A 20,718-nucleotide genomic window follows, 5' to 3' on the forward strand; every position below is an offset into this window, starting at 1 on the left:
AGATTTTATGGATGACAGTAATTTGGAATTACATAAAAAGAATGGATCCTATATTTAAAATGGTTAACCAGCAGGGGCCTACTTACAGCACAGGGAACTCTGCTCTGTGGCATGTGGCAGCCTGAACAGGAGGAGAGGTTGGGAGAGAATGGATACATGTATATGTATGACTGAGTCCCTTCACTGTTCACCTAAAACTATCACAACATTGTTAACTGACTATGCTGTTAAGTCACTTCAGTCATGTCCGACTCTGTGCGACCCCATAGACAGCAGCCCACCAGGCTTCCCGTCCCTGGGATTCTCCAGGCAAGAACACTGGAGTGGGCTGCTATTTCCTTCTCCAATGCGTGAAAGTGAAGTCGCTCAGTCATGTCCGACTCTAAGCAACCGCACGGACTGCAGCCTACCAGACTCCTCCATCCACGGGATTTTCCAGGCAAGAGTACTGGAGTGGGGTGCCATTAACTGACTATGCTGCTGCTAAGTCACTTCAGACGTGTCCGACTCTGTGCGACCCCATAGACAGCAGCCCACCAGGCTCCCCCGTCCCTGGGATTCTCCAGGCAAGAACACTGGAGTGGGTTGCCATTTCCTTCTCCTGACTATACCCCAGTATAAAATAAATAGTTAAAAACAAAAAAAAGAAATGGATCAGAAAATGGAGACCACCTAGACTATGAGTGAGAAGTCAATTCAAAGAAACTCATTATGCTGTTATTTAAATACTTCCTTAAAAAGGTTTGAAAGAGAAAAGCAAGGAACATTTTTAAAATTACGTGAAGACAATCAAATGAAAAAGAGCTTACAAGTCAAACGAGAAATTTCCAAACTGAACAAGCCTCTCTGCAATTTGAATATTCATAACCTGAAAGTGAAATTCAAAAACTTCTGCTGAAACTTGAAATACTGACTGAACCACACCAAGAACATATAATGAAACTTTGCTCAAAGGTAATCAAGCAGAGAATTTACTGCTTAGAAATAACAAAGAAACTGGACTTCCCTGGTGGTCCAGCGGTTAAGAATCAGCCTGCCAATGCCGGCCGGGGACACGGGTTTGACCCCTGGTCTGCGAAGATCCCACATGCCAGGGAGCAACTAACCCTGTGTACCACAACTTCTGAGGCCAGTGCTCCGAAACAAGAGAAGCCACTGCAGCGAGAAGCCTAGGCACGACAACTAAAGAATAGCCCCTGCTTGCTGCAACTAGCCCACACACAGCAATGAGGACCCAACACAGCCAAAAATAAACAAACTAAAAAAATTTTTTTTGAAAAACCACAAAAACTTAAAAAGAAGAAACTTCCTAAAGTGTACAAAAACATCAGCAGTGTACACCAGAAGTGCAACTCCTACAGAAAGCTGGCCAAAGACCTCGAGAGAGAATTGGAAAGCAACACTTCCTTCTATCAAAGATGGATCATGTCCCATGAGAAAAAAATCCTCAACAAAGTTGGCTGGCATCTCCGTTGACTGAGAGAAAGCTCAATGAGCTAAGAAAAGAAATGGAGACACAAATTGGCCAAAGCAGAATTTAAACCCTAGCATCCCCCCCACCCACCCTCGACCAGCAAGCAGAGGCCAGAGAGGTCAGGGTATCCCTCTCTTTCATCAGGTTCCCAGGGAAGGAGGAGTTAAACCCTGAGGGCTGAGAGACCCAGGGTCATGTCTGGCTTTAATTCCACAGCGGCCATGTCCTCAATATTCACAACCACAGCAGGACATTTGTCTGTTTCCTCTCTTCAAAAGTCACCTCGTTTTCTCTCTTTTTACTTAATGGCTGTTATTCAATTGATGTTACATTTGCTCTTATTATAATTTCTAAGATAGGATTTAATATAATGCTTGTTGTTATTGTTGTTAGTTGCTAAGTCATGTCTGACTCTTTGTGACCCTATGGACTATAGTCTTCCAGGCTCCTCTGTCCACAGGATTTCCCAGGCAAGAATACTGGAGTGGGTTGCTGTTTCCTTCTCCAGAGGATCATCTCCACTCAAGGATCAAATCAGTGTCTCCCGCATTGGCAAGCAGATTCTTACTAAGCTACCACTAAGCTACCTGGGGAGCCTAATATACCTAAGAACATAGTAGTCCTACTTTATTGGACTCTCTAGAATTAGATAGTATAACTGTTGTACTTTGGCTGCAATAAAAGACCCTCTATTACTTAATTCATTAATTCAAGCTTGATATGACTGGGTGGAGGCATGTGAAACAATACAAGAAGTGCAATAAACTGTTATTAAAAATCTATAAAAGTAACAATATTTATCCCAAAAATCTTTGATTGGTTTTTAAAAGAATGTAAAAACAAAACAACATTCCCAGCTAAAAACAATACTATTTTTATTGGTTTTGCCATAAATGCATAGGTTAGGAGAACTCATTTTGCAACTTTTGTTTCTTGATTTTCTAATTTCTCTTTAACCTGTTATTTTGTTTAGCATATGTTTTGCTGTTTAAATGTTTTAAAATTTTATGCCATCAAAATAAAAGTTTTACCTTCTTAAAAAAACAAAAACAGTATGTTCACAGTTCTTTTTAAATAAATGCTCCCACGAGAGACCAATATGAAAGTTGTGGTACAAAGCACTGGGCCTCCAAGTGGGAAGACCCTCAAGATCCTCCAGAATCTTGAGATCCACCTGCAGGACCAGGTCTTTGACTATGCCAGTAACCTTAGGAAGAGGCAAGATTTCTCTATCCGCTGAGAAATGAGTAAAAGGGCCTTAAGTGAGCAGCAGCACCATAAGAAGGCTAGTTTGGCTTTATGCTCTGGGTCGAGCTCTTTCGAGAGAAAATTCCTGGTTGGTGGGTCCTTAAATAGCACCATTCCCATGGAGGAGGGCCTGGTGCTGAGGAAAAAAAAAAAAAAAAGCAAGGTAATTAAGCATCTACACTGGTTAGAAGCTAAGCAAGCGACCTCAGGATTATGAAGCTGAACATGGACTGGGAAGAAGTCGAGGCAGGATAAGCAATTAAACTTTCAAAGAGTGACTGTTTTTCAGTTTCATATATTTTGTGGTAAGTTTTCTTTTTTGCTCCCTCTTTGTACTCAGAGTTCTGAACGGTGCTAACTGGGCTAAGAGCAAAGAATCAAAGGAAATGATCGGTGTCTATGTACGAGCCAGAGCTTTAGCGCAGAGGCAGCAGTGTGCTGAGAGCATTAATAACCCAGGAGAGGCACATAACAATGGAAGAGAAGCAGGACATGCTGGGGTCACCTGGATGCCTTTCCATCTCTACCTGTGGATTCACTTTCCTGGATTTACGTTTTGGAGGTTCTCAGTTTTGACAAGTAAGGAAAACTGGATTACTTACACTTTCTGAATGAACTTAACATAGCTCACAAACAGCTCTACATGAGCTATTACTTGCAAAACATCATTTTGTGAAAATCTTGCTCCATCCACTTTCTCCAGCAAGTCTTTTTCCTTCCTATTCTGACTCTCTCAGTACTCCTATGGCACTCATGTACAGTTTTTCTGTTGCTGGGTTCTATATATTTTTATTTTGTCAGCTCCTTTAGGTAATAACTGCCTAAGATGGCATACTTTTAAAAAAACATAGTATGAGTATTTCTCCTATGTGGACCTGAGGTTTGAATCCCTTATTACTCAGAAAACCACACAAAGATGATTTAAATATCCTACGCAGAAAATTAGGAAGAAGGATGTCCTTAATGTTCCTTGTATCCCAGTTAGCCGGGATATTTTGGCTCTAGCTAATTTCCTCTACACAAAGACCCTGCTTAAAGCATTTATGAATAAGCTAGAAGAGTGGTAGCTGAGGCATGGCTTCTCTGAAAAGGGGAGGGAGGAAATAAAAAAGAGCTGCTTTCATTGGGGGCAGGAAGGAGATTATTTCATTAGGAGCTAAACAGTGAGACTATCTCAGTACAAACAATTGTTTGGCTTGAAGGCTCCATGTGGCCAATTACTCCCGCGGAGGCTCAGCTGGAATGGAACACAGAGCCTGCCAGGACTGAGGGACGGACACTGACACAGGCTCACGTGTCTCAGTCATGGCTCTGGGGGCCCAGAACATCCCAAGGATGCTTACAGAGCTCACTCCACCCGAACCGGCAAAGAGCATCATTCTGCACCCAACCTAGTCAAGAATGTGGGTTGAAAAGAGGTGAGAAAAAGATGACACTGGGGACAAGTAAAAGTGTATGCTCAGTCGCTCAGCTGTGTCTGACTCTTCTGTGTCCCCCTGGACAGAGGAGCCTGGCAGGCTACTGTCCAGGGGATTTCCTAGGCAAGAATACTGTAATGAGTTGCCATTTCCTTCTCCAAGGGATCTTCCTGATACAGGGATTGAACCTGCATCTCCTGCTTAACAGGCAAATTCTTTATCACTGAGCCACCTGGAAAGCCCCGGGATTAACATATACACACTACTATACATAAGATAAACAACAAGAACCTACTGTATAGCACAAGGAACTATATTCAATATCTTTAATGATCAATAATGGAAAAGAATCACACACACACACATATATACAAGTATAACTGAATCACTTTGCTGTAGATCTAAAACTACACAATGTTATATTGTACCTCAAAAAATGGTCAAAAAATTTAAAATATTTTAAAAGAATAAAATAAAACCAACATTTTGTAGCAAGAGTAATAAGGATAAAACCCAGATCTTGTAAGAAAGCTACAACATTTCGGTCACTATCTCAAAGGCTTTCATCAGGCTGGGGGGAGGAGGCATATACAGACGGATCACTGAGCTGACAGCTGGGCAATTATTTCAAGGCCAGGTGGACCTGATATTTCAAAACTTGACATTATAATTAAACTAATTTCCTATCACTCATGACCTCACTTCAGGAAACGGACGTTAACTTGATTCACCAGAAGGTACTGTCTTCACCCTCTGGAGACAGTTAATTCTTTAGTTACTTCCGGTTAAAGCTTTAACTTCCTCTTTGCAACAACCAGTATCTATTCATATCCTGAAAAAAATACTGAAGATGCAAAGTGAGCCTGCCCATTTGGGGGAGGCATATCTTTAGAATAAGCTATCAAAGAGGGGTGATAGAGCTCTTGACCAATGCTTCAGCCTCCATTCCCACTCTTCTTCCTCCATAGCAGTACTTCTCAAACGAAGTAACCTCCCCCCAAGGGGCAATGTCAGTGTCTGGAGACATTTTTAGTCGTCACAACTGGCAGACAGTGCGACTGGAATCTAACAGGTGAGGCCAGGGGTAATCCCTAACCTCCTACACAGGACAACCTCTGAACAAAGTATCCAAACATGAATAGTGCTCAGGTTGAGAAGTTCTGCCCTGGAGAAGCCATCTTTATTTTAAGCCATTTAGTTTGGAGCATGTGAGATATAAGAATATACCAATCCTGTGGAAAAGCTGCCTCTCTTGTTCCATAACAAAGAGATAAACACTGAGATACAGAATTCCAAAGCTGGAAAGAACTTTAAGAATTATCTAGTCCAAGCACAACTGGAGAATCTAAGACCCAGAGAGGTCAAGTCATTTACCCAAGTTCATAGAAGAAATCATCAGATGGACTGGAATTAGAATCATCTTTCTCCGCCTGAAATGTGTTATACACAGAAGATGCTCAATAATAGTCACTATATTGATACCCTGTTCTTCAAGGGCTCTTTTCTCTTACCACATACTTTTTACTCTCTGCTCCTGGAAAGCCCAATGCCTGAGCTTGTGTATGAAGGTTCATCTCCCACCCCTTCTCACCCACAGTCCTCCTCCTCAGAGGAAGCCCAGAAGTGGAGGACAGCGAAGAACAAGCGGCCAGGCGGAACTCATTTTTCAGTTGTTTGAAGGGAAGCTCATGCTTTTCACACAGGCAGAGAGAGGCTTTAGACAAAACCTTCCGAGTCAGCAGATGAACTCGTGCACAAGAACACAGACATGTGAACTTCTCCCTCCCACACTGGTGTGCAGCTCTCCCAGCACATCAGAGGAGCCCCCAACCAACAGCAAATCGATGGAAAACCAGTGCCAGTTTAACTGCATCACAACCGCATGCAAAAGCTAGAGAACTTTCATTCCTAAACAAACAGCAGAACAGAAATGAATCCTGGGATCAAAGTACAGCCAGTTAGTTTTGGGACACATAGAATGTTAGTCATCGAAACAGCCCTGGCTTAAGGGAGCGGAGAAAAGGTGGAGATCTACCCTTCCAGAGGAAGACATTCACTACAAGGTTTCACAAGCCAGGTGTTTCAGAATCGGGTATGATGAGGTACAGGTCAGAAGGGGGTGGGGCAAGATGCCAGCTGTGTGGATAGAAAGTTCCTGCAAAGGGAACTTTATGCAGGGGAACCCAGGGCAGGTCTCAAGGAAAAACCACAACTTCAAAAGAGCCAAAGCGGTTTTCTTCAAATTAGACAAACCTGTTCCAGCAGGGACAAGGACAGCTTCTAAAAGCTCTGCAAGGTTATGATTAATTTCTATAGCACCTGAGAACAGTGTCTAAATATTCACTCCCATCCCACAAAAAAGGCTAAAGGGCTACTATTTCAGCCTCCAGTTTCACGCCCCCTGCTACATCCCGCCCCCTTCCCCCACCCAATGATGTGTCACAATAAAACCTCCTATGGAAAGGACAGAGTAATAGCTTTGTGACTGGCTCCAGCTTTCAACGTGGCACAGATGCCAGGAGCATACAGAAGAAATGGCACACAAAAGCAATGACCACAAAGCAACCACGAAATTCACCTGCTGGGCTTCCTGCAATGTCACAGAGCTTCAAATATCTGAGTTGAGAGGATAAAGGTGACTTTCAAGAAATAAAACAGGAAAAAGAGTATGACCTTAACATGCATGACTAGGATAGTGCTCACAATGCTCACAGAACACACTCTACCCCATTCAGCAAACAACATCATTCTGCACCAACCCAGTCAAGAGTGCGGATTGGAAAGAGATGAGAAAAAGATGATACTGGGGACAAACGTAAAGTAATTCAACCTAAAAGCAAAATTTTTGTGGGTAGGAAGATAAATTAGGAGTCTGGAATTAAGATATACACACTACTATATATAAGATAGATAAACAACAAGGACCTACTGTATAGCACAGGGAACTATATTTAATATCTTTTAATAACCTATAATGGAAAAGAATGAAAAAGAATGTGTATACACACACACACACACACACACACACATATGTATGTGTGAGTGTCTCTGTGTGTACCTGAATCATTTTGCGGTACATCTGAAACTAACACAATGTTGCAAATTATACTCCAAAAAAGTGGTTACAGAAACAGACACTATGCAGCAGATGTTCAGCATTAGGTAACAGGGAAACATGGAACACAGTCCCTGTCCTTATGGAATCCACAATCTAAAGAAAGCCTTGTAAAACAAAAACCAAAACCAGTGGCTGTTATCCCCTTTCCACCATAGTAGGGCTTCTAATCCTTCTTCCCAGTGGCCTGAGTTTAAGTGAAGGAGGCCTGTACGAACAACATAAGATGCTGATCAATGGCCCGACAGAACAGTTCCACATATCAAGGACATAATGTGCAAAGTGCACGTCAGATATAAAAATATATCTTGGCCCATCTTGCAGTGATCATGTCCTGTAAATCTGTTCCTTATGGTTAAGCCTAGATTCTCCCCAGCTCTTTGCTGTCTCAAATGTCCACTACAATGAGGCAGTTCAAAACGACAGCCCCCACAGCAAGGCCACCTCTCAGTTCAGGTCAGTTCAGCCGCTCAGTCGTGTCCGACTCGGCAACCCCATGAATCGCAGCACACCAGGCCTCTCTGTCCATCACCAACTCCCGGAGTTTACTCAAACTCATGCCCATCGAGTCGGTGATGCCATCCAGCCATCTCATTCTCTGTCATCCCCTTCTCCTCCTGCCCCCAATCCCTCCCAGCATCAGGGTCTTTTCCAATGAGTCAACTCTTCACATGAGGTGGCCCAAAGTACTGGAGTTTCAGCTTAAGCATCAGTCCTTCCAATGAACACCCAGGACTGATCTCCTTTAGGATGGACTGGTTGGATCTCCTTCTCCACAGGGGCTCAATTGGAGAACTCCCTGACAACTCCTTAAAATTAAAAGGCACACATCACTACTCAACTCTGAACGCATAAATAACCCATGAGTCTAACAGCAACACCAAAATTCACATTGTCTCATTACAAAAAAATTTATAACACTGAAAATTTAAGACCCAAATGTTCAACAACTGGGCAAGAATTAAGTAATGATATATTCAAACAATGGAGTACAATAAAGGCATTTAAATGTTTTTAATGTCAGGAAAAATGCTTATGATAAATATTAAGCAAAACAATAATGATATAAAATTATATTACAGTATAAGCTGAAGTAAAAATGGGCGATAAGGATTATATGAAATATCTTCTACATTACTATACTTTTTCACACTTTCCAATGATTTCCATCACAAATATGAATAACTTTCATAATGAGAAAAAGATAGTTTTTCTTTTTTAAAGAAATAGCATTTAATGATGTTTAGCTAATAAGCACAACTGGCCTGGGAATCTGTTCCTACTGATCCTTAATTTGAGTCACTTATGTTAGATGCCTATTCACAGACAAGGCTCAAAACCAAGTCAGAAGGCTCAGAGGAGCTGATTTGGAATCTTCCGGATTCCAATGCTGTATTTAATGATGCTTCCTTTTTCTCACAGGAAAGCTAGGAATGTTAACACAGCACTCACACTACCAGAAAGACCTCAAAATTCCCCTTAGTCTGAAACAGTTCTTCTAACTCAACTCCTGACATCTACCTTGGGAGAGACAAAGTTCCCAGTCCCTTACAGCTATTCTCTCAATAAAAATGCTTTCAACACAGCAGAAGAGGCTGAGTCTTTTCATTCCTTCTTTTTCAAATCGGCTGTCACACTTCAAATGGTCTCCATTAAGTCCATTGTTTCCAGCTATTTTGAACACAAGCATCATGATAAGAATAGGGAGTTTCCTTCCTCTTTCTCATCAGAGGGCTTGGGTCAGTGATAACCCAAGTGGTAAAGTGTCAACATGAAAAGACACTAATGTCCCCTCCATCAACAGCACAGGATGGAAAATTCTGTAGGTAACTATTTTTTTAAGGCACTTAAACAAGAACCGTCTAAATAATATTAATACACAATTTTTAACTCAAGACTTGAAACACTAGAGAATGCATTTCTAAATTTACACACACACAGAGGGGACTTCCACTAAGATAAGAAAAGAGGAAGGAGTTAAAGTTCACTGTGTGCATTCAGGAAATAACACTGTAGGACTAACATGTAAACCCACATCTCAAGATGTAAGCTCTGTGATACAGGCGTGGGGATATTTATGGACTTCCCATCACCAGCAACTGCCATGAAAGACAGTGTGGCTGTTTGCAACAAAGGGAAAGAAAAGGTGCTCTATTTCCTCACATCTCTATGTGGGGACAGGCTTATCAGCTGCAGCTGAGAGTAGGTCTCTCCTCCTCCTGTATTTGCTCTATTATTTTCAATATGTCATAAAATGGAAAAGTTACATGCTTGTTCCTTGGGTGAGGAGAAATGACAAGGAGCATGAGGGATCCAGTTCTCATTGTTTCTGAATAAGACAGTTCTTTTTGAACGTTTTGACTTGAAATTCAGTAAGGATAAACAAAGCGTTCTCCAAGTGTACTTATGAAATCCAGTACTTTCTAAATAAACCATATCCAACAGCTATTTAAAAAGCAAACCAGAATACCCATAGGAAATATACAAATGGGGAAAAGAGGGCTATGGTCAACAAAAATGGTCAGAAAACTACTTAACATTATTTGAAAACGAGCAGCAACAATAAAACCCCAGCAACAGGCTGCAGAGGTGGGACCCCAGGACAAGTTCTAGCCACACGAGAGGGAGCATGGGGCTTCAGGGGAGTGATGCACAAACTGAAGACGACCACCAGGGTGACCTTACGCTGATGGGTGGCCACAGCTGAAGGCAGATTTGGCTCATCTCTGGGGTTTTCCACTGGGAAGGGACCTGCAGTACAGCCATCAATGGAGCAGCATCCACAAAGCCTGTGGGGAAAATACAGGATCCAGAAGAGTGGGGTAGGAAAAGAGAAAGTTTGGAAAGTGGAAGAGTCAAATACAGTAGTGAAATATTGTAATTAATAAATATGAGGCTTCAAGAACACATAGGTGTACCTCTTAAGGTGAAAGGGACTGGCTGGGAAGAACTGGTACTCTGGGAAGCAGGCAGATATGCTTTTTACAATATCAAATTACACTTCAATCACATGTGTGAATTACAGTATTACTTGCTATGAGGAAACTAATTTTTGGAAAAGAAGAGAAAAACAATGAAACCTATGCAATTTTTACCAAAGGTAACTTTACTCAATGAGAGGTCCTTACCCATAGCTTCTGCGGGAAAATAACCACCTAAAAGCAAAAGCATGCTCACACTCCACTGAAAAACCCTTGCTGGCCTAGTTCCACAAATTCCAATAATGTGGCAGGTGCCCAAAGGCAGATGACCTGATTGACAAAAAAAGCACTTCTACAAAGTGCTCAATTTGTATCACATAACTCATTAAACACCTCATCATCAAGAAGAAAACTAGTAGCAATAACCTGAGAAGCTTTGTCTTTATAAGGAGCAGCAGCAACCTTCTGAATAAGACAAAATATTTTTCAGGTCCAGTATAGAAGACAGCAAACTTCAGCAAACTTCGGGAGACGGTAAGGCCTGGCAGACTGCAGTCCATGGTGTCACAAGAGTCGGACACGACTAGGTCACTGAGCAACAACAACATAGAAGACAGTATGTCCAGCAGTCTCACCTCTCTCACCCAGTGGTAACTGATCTAAGCTTGTTGAGGGAGGGGAACAAACCAATCAAACTATTTTAAAGAGATACCCGACACAAGGAAAATTGGCTCCAGCTTAACAATCAGAAAAGTCTAATCCATACCATGTTTTAAGGCTGCAATCCTCAAAACTCTTTGCACATCTTAAGTGCTACTGACTTGAGTGTTTAGTTGTGGATGGGGCAAGCTCAGGATCACACATCATGCCTAAGGCTTCCCAGAACTAGCAGGGTGGGAACTTATTTTCCAAGTAACCAAACGATAAACTGCTCCTGGCACAGATGGAAAGTCAAATACAGATTTCACAGAAGTCATGCATCCTAATTAAACAGGCAATGACTGAGTTGTTACATTACTTCCCAGGACTAATTATTGTTTTGGCAACAGTTAAGCTCCTTTAGAAGCATTGGCCTGAACACCCTTCTTATCCTTTATCCAAAATAACTCAACTGTTTTCTTACAAGCAGAAAGAACTGCATCTTGGAGATTTAAGTGCCTTTGCCTGTCTCAACCTGGACCCTCCCCTTCCTCCACACTATCATGGGGAACTACATCTCCCAGGCTCCCTTGCCAACTAATTTCTTGGTAAGTTCCATCAATGGGAGGCACTGATAAGGATAAGAGGCAGGAGAAGGGGGGAAGCCAGGGTAACACTCTCTATCTTATTTGGTCCGAGTTCCAGCTGCCACCAGACAGCTCTACTTTCGACTCTTCTTGGTCACAGCGGATGGCTCAGGCTTCTGGCCTTTGCTGACATCAGCACCTTCTAATTTCCTTTGGGCATAGGAGGTCCCAAGTGTTGCCAATCTCTGGGTTGTCTCACCAGCCCACTGACCTTCTTGGCTCTTTAATCACCTGTGGAACTTATTCCATATTAAATTCCCTCTGCTTGTATCTCCTATAGTGTTTTTTGTTTCTCTGAAGGGTCCCTGACTTTTAAATATATTTTTAAAACTTAGATTTCCTAAGAATTACACATTCAGATAAATTATAAAGGATTTCTTTTAATAAGAAACAAAGGATTTGTATCATTCAAACAAATATTTACTGAGAGCCTGACCTGTGCCCGGCAATACTGGATGCTGGGAATACTATATTGAACAAAACGGGCACAAAACTCTTGCCCTCATGCAGTTTACTTTCTAGTGAACTGCAGCAAATTACAATTTTAAGAAGTTAACTAGCATAGGAATATTTCTTTAAAAATAGAGGAATTTGGTAAAAGTGAATTAACTTTAAGGGGTTCTACTCTACACAGATGTGGTTCCTACCTTTTCAGCGTGGTATGCTGAACTGTCACATTCCAGGGGCCAGTAGAGAACTTCTTCAAAGTTAGTATCTACTTAAACTGGCAACATGCTCAAACAAAAATACAACTGTGATAAGGATTTGCTGCTGCTAAGTCACTTCAGTCACAATAATAAAAGTTAGGCACTGTATGCTTTAATGAAAAACACATGAGTGTTTGATGCAGATTCTTGCTGGGCATCTTTCTCACAGGAGCTATCACTTGGAGGAATTGAGTTTGAGTCTATTTAATGTCACTTTATCTCCTCCCTATGGTGCAGGTAGCTTCCAGTATCACACACAAAGCCAGCCACAAGGCACATAACAAGTCAAGTGTTGTGGTCTCCAACTGCATGACATTATTTCCAAGATGGAATTTTTAGGCAGAACAGAAACAGACAATGACTCATGTGGTGAACAGTTATACAGACAACTCTGCCCAAGAAAGCTGCCACCTACATACCATGATATCAGATGAAAAATGCAGAAAGAAGGTAGTTTTCTGATTTATTTAAAAGCAATAGATTTGCTGAAAGGTATACTGAGAGAGGTGGCTGCAGCTGCCTGTTTACACATCTGGCTTCCCAAGTGGTGCTCTTGGTAAAGAATTCACCTGCCAAATACAGGAGACACAAGAGATACAAGGTTCGATCCCTGGGTTGCAAAGATTCCCTGGAGAAGCAAAAGGTAACCCACTCCAGTATTCTTGCCTGGAAAGTTCCATGGGCAGAAGAGCCTGGAGGGCTACAGTCCATGGGGTCGCAACGAGTCAGACAATGACTGAACACACACACAAGCATTGAACAACCAAGGGCTCGCATGAAATATTCTTAGACTGCTTGAGTGTGAGAGCATGCTCAGCCTCAAAAATTCAACGTCATCAACTCCAGAAACGGCATGACATCTCCGGCTGGTATTTCACTAGACTTCTTTCAGATAAGTGAAAGCACTTATGAAGGGAAATCTAGCGGGCACAATACTCTGACCCTCCTTACTACTCAGCAATTAGAAAACATTTCACGTTTGCTATATTTACAACTCCATTTGAGTAGCAGGTGGACTTCCAATCCTGTGGGTTTCTTATATAACAGAGTCTAATGCATATTTATAACTTCAACACCACACAGCAAGTCAATTACAGAGCTAATCTGACATGTCTCTGCCTACCTGAGCCCTTGTCAATCCCCAACATGTAGTGAGAATATACTAAAGAACCTCACACACACCTTACAGCACGTCTTGGAGACTTTGCACATTCTTCTTCCTCAGCTTGGACTGCAAAGTCCCCTAAATTCACCTGACAAAATCATGCTTATCATTCAAGACATAGCCTTCTTGTCTCTCTGAGCCATGACTTCCTAAGCAGACTTGCTTGCTTCCTTCAACTTGCTTCCTTCCTTGCTTGCTTTCATTTCTCCCTGCACACAATGCTACAATGATAATTACTACACTGCATCATTCATCTGTTTACACATCTGCTTGCCCATTAGACTATAAAATCTAGAGACCAAAGGCCCTATCTTTTAATCTACATGTCTTGGTAGTGTCTGACACAAAGCAGGTGCTTAAGAGCATTTTCTGAATGAATACATACAGTGTGGGATTGCACTCTCAGAAGACAAGGCATTTTGTACTATCTATCCCACTGCCACTGGATGATATTTAAAGGACAGGGAGAACGAATAGGAAAGTGTCTCCCAGGGAACAGGTTGAACAAGTTGATATTAAAAGACAACCTAGGGACTTCCCTGGTGGTCCAGTGGTTAAGAATCTGCCTTGCAGTTCAGAGGATGCCAGTTCGATCCCTGGTGAGGGAACTAAGATCCCACATGCCGCGCGGCACCTAAGCCTGTGAGCTACAGCCAAGATCTGGTATGCCTCAACCAAATAAATAAGTAAAATAAAATAAATGACAACCTAATGACTTTAATTACTTTCAGTATAACTCTGTCAGCCTAATACAATGGTCAGAGTCAAAATGCATGAGCTGTAAAAAGATAAGAGAGTTATTTGATCTTGGCTGGAGAAGGGTGTCTAACAACTAGAGATGGAAGGAAAATACCTTCTACTGTCCAGGTCTGTGGCAATTAAGAAAAAAAATCTCTTAAAAGATGCCACAGATACAGCTAAAATAATTAAAAACTGATAACAATGGTCATATTCTAAGGAATGATATTCAACAAGCAATGATTTAGCTATTGACAGAAAACAAAAGTAAAGCAAAACTAGAGATGAATTTACCACAGTTAGAATTTAGGACTAATATTTTAAAAATGTCTACACAAAGATATCCTGGTCTAATCTTTCATACAACTTTTAAGTGTCAAGCAACATCCAGGGACCATCACCAAGAGTACATAAAGTACATTTGCAAAAATGCTAAAAACCCATATACAGGAGATGGTTTGGGCTTAAAAACTAGGTGCATTTTATTATTCAGTGAGTTATTCAGTGAGTCATTCTAACTGTGGCTTCCAGTAACTAGGGTATTTAAGGGAATAAAGTCTGAAAGTGGAATGAATGAATAAAATTAAGATGAAATAAATGAATTCAGCAATAGTAATGATAAATAGTGCTTACATGTGTGTAACACTTTAGTTTACAAGGTATTTTTATTTTTCAAATGAGGAAAACTAAACTGAGAAAGTCAGGTGGTATGCTGAAGATCCCAAAGCTAAAATAAGCAGAATAATAGACTTTAACTGGATGTTCCAACATCAAAGGGCTTCCCTGATAGCTCAGTTGATAAAGAATCTGCCTGCAATGTAGGAGACCCCAGTTCGATTCCTTGGTCAGGAAGATCTCCTGGATTCGGGATAGGCTACCCACTCCAGTATTCTTGTGTTTCCCTTGTGGCTCAGCTGGTAAAGAATCTGCCTACAATGCGGGAGACCTTGGTTTGATCCCTGGGTTGGGAAGATTCCCCTGGAGAAGGGAAAGGCTACCCACTCCAGTATTCTAGCCTGGAGAATTCCATGGACTGTATAGACTGTGGGGTCACAAAGAGTCAGACGTGACTTTCACTTTCCAACAAAAGTCTACAGCTCTGGGACTTCCTTGGAGGTCCAGTGACCCATTGGAAGTCCTTCCATTGGAAGAATCTGTCTTCCAATGCAGGGGATGTGGGTGTGACCCCTTGTTGGAGAACTAAGATTCCACATGCCTTGGGGCAACTAAGACCTGAGGAGGTCAAAAATAAATAAATAAATACATATTTTTAAAAGTCTACAGCTCTGATTCTTTGAACCTGAAAGGTGAGCTTACATGTGCTATGGATGGGGGCTAGGGCACTGTCAAAGATGACTTAAATGAGAGCAGATGTTTCCAAATCATGCATATCTTTCAGCTTTATACCCTGAGAGAACAAACACTCCTTACTGTGTGTGGAGAGGGAATCTCCATGCCCTTCATGTTATACACTTGACTGAAAATGTGAAAGGATGGGACTTCCCTGGTGGTCCAGTGATTAAAAATCTGTCTGCTAGTGCAGGGATGCAGGTTCAATCCCTGGCCAGGGAACAAAGACCCCATATGCTGCAGGGCAACTAAAACCTATGTGTTCCAACTACTGGACCCACTGCAGCTACTCAGCCCAAGCACCACAATGAAAGATCCGAGGGCTGCAACTAAGACCTGATGCAGCCAAAAAAAAAAAAAAGTAAATATTAAAGAAGAAAAAGAACACAGGGTGCCATGGACTTTGGGTAACATGCTATTATTTGCATAAAAGCACTGAAAAGGAATATACTTAAATGAAGTTATCTATGTATGTATCATCTCTTAAAAGTCATATAACAGCAGGGGTTACCTCCAGAAGCACTGGGAAAAGTTGGTTAAGGGGTCAGGGACAGGAACACAACTTTTCACTGAATATATTTCCTTTTGAACTTTCTGAATTTTGAACCACATGAAAGTGGTTTTTCAAAAAGGAAATTTGAATTTAAGAACACGTAATGGGAGTTGGAACAAAGGCAGTGGCCAGGAGATCTGAAGTGAAACATTTCTGAGATGGGGATTAGAAGAACAGAGAAGTAAAAAGGTATTACAAAGTTTCTGTCAGACTCCAGAATTCTATGTGGTATTTCACAGTTGAAAGTAAATATTCCTCAAGACCATCAAATTTCTTCCATTCTAATTCTTTGCTCATTAAACAGCTCTCAATTTTTCACGAACCTTGATACCGAGAAAGGAACATCCCAACACTGGACCTAAGTATGCAGGTCATCAGAAAGGTAGATCCTTTCATGGTAAATAGGATAGTGTCCAGCTTAAACCACTCTCTGAAGAGGCTGATTAGGAGTTATTCCAGGCATACAGATAAAATATGGAATTGCAGAGCTACAGACTAAACCTCCAAAAATGGGACCTGGCCTCAACAAGGTGGAGTTAACCATTAACATATCTGAAATGTTCAGTATGTTTGTTCTCTCTTCTACCACAACTTCAGTCAGCCCCAAATTTTACCCTAAAGGTCACAGTAAGTTAAAGGCTTTGGGTGATGAAACCACATCTTTCAGCCTAAAGCAAGTTGAAGCATTTGTTTTAAAGGCAGTACCAAAGTAGCCTCCATTCCCACATAAATTATTTCAATGCCTTAGAGGTACTGGAAACTTGTGAGTCTCATGCTCAAGAGAGTTAAAAACAAAAACAAAAATCCCAGAACCAACAAAACTTATACTACACAAAGAGAACACATGTTTATTCTCTATTCTGATATTCAAATTATGTATCTTATAATATTATTCTTAAATCAGTATAAGATTCTTTTTTAAGAATTACTGCCAAAAAAAAAAAAAAAGAATTACTGCCAGAGTTATTTTGAAACATTACACAAATACCTGTTCATAGGTCTGCAGTTCAGGGTTACATCATCTGATTTTATGTTAATGGATTAGTAAGCAATCACTCACCAGGTCCTATACAATTAAGCTCTCAATTTTCTCAATAAGAAAGGACATGAGACCTACAGATAAATACCCAAGTACAAACCTCATTTTAGCATGCAGCTTTAAAATTCCTCCTCCCACTAAATGTGTTTTTTACCAGAGCTAAGAGATAACTTAATCTACGGATTCAAGTGTCTCTTCCTTCCACGATCTGACATTTGTCCACATGACCATTATGACAACCACAATCAGGAAAAAGGAGAGGGAAAATGAATGGGAGGAGTTCAAAGAGTAGAAGGGGCTAGCTAATTCACAAACTGCAAAAATTGAGGCCACAAATATCTCATTGACCTGAACTGAACGATGACTGACTGACACATTGTCATCTCATTTTTAATAGAATGGCCAAGTCACTGAAGCCACCAAGCCAAAATGTAAAGCTAATTCGTGAAAAGAAATCATCTCAGGACCCAGGATTCTACTATCAAGAGCAGTTAATAAAGTTTACAGGCCAGCAGTTACCAATTCTCATTAAGAATGAACTGACTAATGTTTTATTACCTGATCCCCAGTAATTCTGTTGATAAAGAGCAACAGAAAATTTGGAGGTGATGAATCAACCTCTCTTCCATGTGCTATGTTTTGTTGGAATATGAGTAAGTACAAGAGTGGTATGGGAAATGGGGGATGGGGGTGGTACCGATTATCAAAATGGTATCTGACTCCCCAAACGGAGCAGTGCTCACTCGGAGGGTTGCTTCACTGTGACTCAAGATCTGTCAACTGAGGACACAGGGAATTTGAGTCAAGTCAAAGAGATATACTCCCAAACTTTAAGCCAAATCTTCCCAGAGAGCTAGCAGAAGACCTCATGAGAGTCAACTATAAGAAATTAACCTACTCAACATAAACTGATTCTATAATACTTTTTAAAATGAATTCTTGCCAATGCAAAAATTCAGGAAAGAAGGCGGGGGATCTGCTTTCCTAATGCCACATGCCTTTTACCCATTGGTAAAGGACACTAAAATATACTACTGGGTGTCCAATGTCTCTCTCCCCATCTCCTTACATAATCTTACTTCTTCAAAATAAAAGGTAACTAAGTGAAAGTATCAATTAAGCATGTAATTCCTTTCTCAATACTGATAAAGACAAATACATTCGAATCTTTGTTGTGTACTATATGCCCAACATGCTATATGGCAAACAATCCAGGTAAATTCACTGCGTTATGAACAAAAGTAAATTAGCAATAGCTCCCAAACCAAAAAAGGAATTTTCCCAACTCCAATTTATATTCCAAAGAATTCAGAAAGAAAATAAGGAAACAAAATATTTGTAATCTATCAATTTCAAGTGCAAATATTTCACTAATAACCAAGCTTTGGTAGCATACTGATTTGTAACTGTATCAAATCATGAATCTTTGAGGACACAGAAAACAAAGACTAAACAGCTCTGCCATGATCGTATTTCACCTTTAGAAGGATGAGCACCATGCAAGTAACAAATTCGATGCAGCCCTTGTTCCCTTCTCTGCACTGATTAAACCGACCCTGCACTACAGCCATAATCTGCTAGTTCCTGCCACCACACACTCATCAGGCCTCCAACACACTCCACAAGCCAGGGCTAGGCTGTCTAGAAATCCGCACTGTGTCACTGCATAAGCCAGCTCCCCCCTCCACACATCCTGGAAGAGGAAAGCCACCTAAGCACTCTGTCACATCTCAGCAAGGCTGTAAAATGACAGAAGGAACTGCTAACCAAATAGCAGGCAGCCACGCTCAGCACCTTTAAAAAACCATTTAAGCAGTTTTCCTCCCCGTCATCTCACTTCCCTCTCCTCCCCACCCCCTCCGCGCCCCGCTGCAGTTCACCCCCCAGCTCTCCAAGTGGAAGGCTGCGAGATGCAGCGACAGTCGGCGCAGAACTCATTCAGAGCCCTGAAATATAGACATTCTCACCCACACACACCATGCCACTTCCCCCAACCCCGACCATCCCCGCCCCGCCCCCCACCCCAGCCTCAACACACACACTCGCCCTCGCAACCTCTCCCCACACCAATCCCGGCGCCCCAGAACACCTAGCAGCCTCCTCAACAAGGGTAGCACGCGTTACCATTTAGACGATCGGGGCCCCCTAAGCTCTAGAGACCCCCCCGTTCCCACACAGGTCGCCTCCCCCGTGTCGCCCGGAGGCTGGACCCCTCGCCCGCTGGGAAGGATGCGCTACCTTTAGACTGGCAGTCCGCACAAAACTTGTTATCCTCCTCCAGCAGCAGGTTGGCCAGGACCGCCTGGTACCGATCCACGTCCTTCACCGATTTGCCCGTCATAGCCAGGGTGCCGGCGGGGGCAGAGGGCGACGCGCCCTCCTAGCCCCCAGAAACCCCTGCCTCAGTCCGGAGGTGAGGACTCCCGGTCCCCGGCCCAGGGCACCTCTTGAGAACGAGGGAGCCCTCTCCCCTTGCCCAGTCCAGTGCCCCTTCTCCAGTCAGCCGCGCCCGCCCCCCAACTCTGCAGCCCCCTCAGAGCGGCGCCCCCTGGCGGGCTAAGGGAAAGGCCCGGGTCCCAACGAGGCAGCCGGACTAGACAGGGACCCTCGGCCCAGGCAACAGGGACTCTCGGGCCTCCTGCTTTTGCCGGGCGCAGAGACGACCCCGGGTCTGCCTGTCAGCGGGCTACGGCTCCCGCGCCTCGGTTTCCCTGGCAGCTGCCGCCTGCTCTACCACCACCTCAGCCGCCTACTTCCGGCAGCTCTTCCTCTCCTCCTCCACCCAGCCCAGCCCGCGCATGCGCCCCGCCCCCACCGCTCCGGACTGGGCTCTTCCCTCCGCTCCGCTTCTCAAGAACCAATCCGGGCAGAAGTGAGGGGTGGGGCTTGGATAGGGCGGAGAGAGGATTGGGCACGCCCCCTGCAAGTCCTTGGAAAAGAATGAATGGAGCAGGCGGAGAGCGGGTGGAGGGAGTGGAGGAAAGTGAAGGGAAACAACAAATAACTGAGCTCTTACTATGTGCCAGGCACTGTGCCGAGCGCTTTGTATGAATGACCCCAATATAATCCCCCAAACCTCTCTATGAGTTAAAATTTTACCATCCTTATGTAATCTTTGGGTTGTGAATGCTCCAAAGCTTATTCTTTCCTTCAACAGCCAAGTAGAAGGGTCCTACCTTCTTTGGTGGCTCAGACGGTAAAGCGTCTGCCCTCAATGCGGGAGACTCGGGTTCGATCCCTGGGTCGGGAAGATCCGATCCCCTGGAGAAGGAAATGGCAACCCACTCCAGTACTCTTGCCTAGAAAATTCCATGGATGGAGGAGCCTGGTGGGCTACAGTCCATGGGGTCGCAAAGAGTCGGACACGACTGAGAGACTTCACTACCTTCTAAACCTCTTAACAAAGTTCCGTATAGCCAAAGCTATGGTTTTTCCAATAGTCATTATGGATGTGAGAGTTGGACCATAAAAAAGGCTGAGAGCCGAAGAATTGATGCTTTCCAACTGTGGCGCTGGATAAGACTCTTGAGAGTCCCTTGAACAGCGAGGAGGTCAAACCAGTCAATCTTAAAGGAAATCAACCCTGAATATTCGTTGGAAGGACTGATGTCATGAAGCTGAAGCTCCAATACTTCGGTCACGTGATGCAAAGAGCTGACTTATTGGAAAAGATCCTGATGCTGGGTAAGATTGAGGACAGGAGG

At 42.7% G+C, this 20,718-nt stretch overlaps 1 protein-coding gene across 2 annotated transcripts in view; it reads right to left on the reverse strand.

The window, feature by feature from the left end:
- The window catches only part of SMAP2 (small ArfGAP2), a 47,974-nt gene extending 28,177 nt beyond the window's left edge, over window positions 1-19,797 (reverse strand). The window contains exon 1 of one of the 2 annotated variants that reach the window (XM_020894091.2): window positions 19,253-19,796. In XM_020894091.2, the coding sequence (XP_020749750.1) occupies window positions 19,253-19,355 (103 nt within the window). In that variant the 5' untranslated portion in view covers window positions 19,356-19,796. Of the gene's footprint in view, window positions 1-19,252 lie in introns of both variants that reach the window. The other variant, XM_070468361.1, reaches the window with a different exon arrangement.
- Between the last annotated feature and the right edge of the window lie 921 nt (window positions 19,798-20,718).

Source organism: Odocoileus virginianus, chromosome 5, assembly GCF_023699985.2.
Source record: "Odocoileus virginianus isolate 20LAN1187 ecotype Illinois chromosome 5, Ovbor_1.2, whole genome shotgun sequence".
In the NCBI taxonomy this organism is placed as follows: Eukaryota; Metazoa; Chordata; class Mammalia; order Artiodactyla; family Cervidae; genus Odocoileus; species Odocoileus virginianus.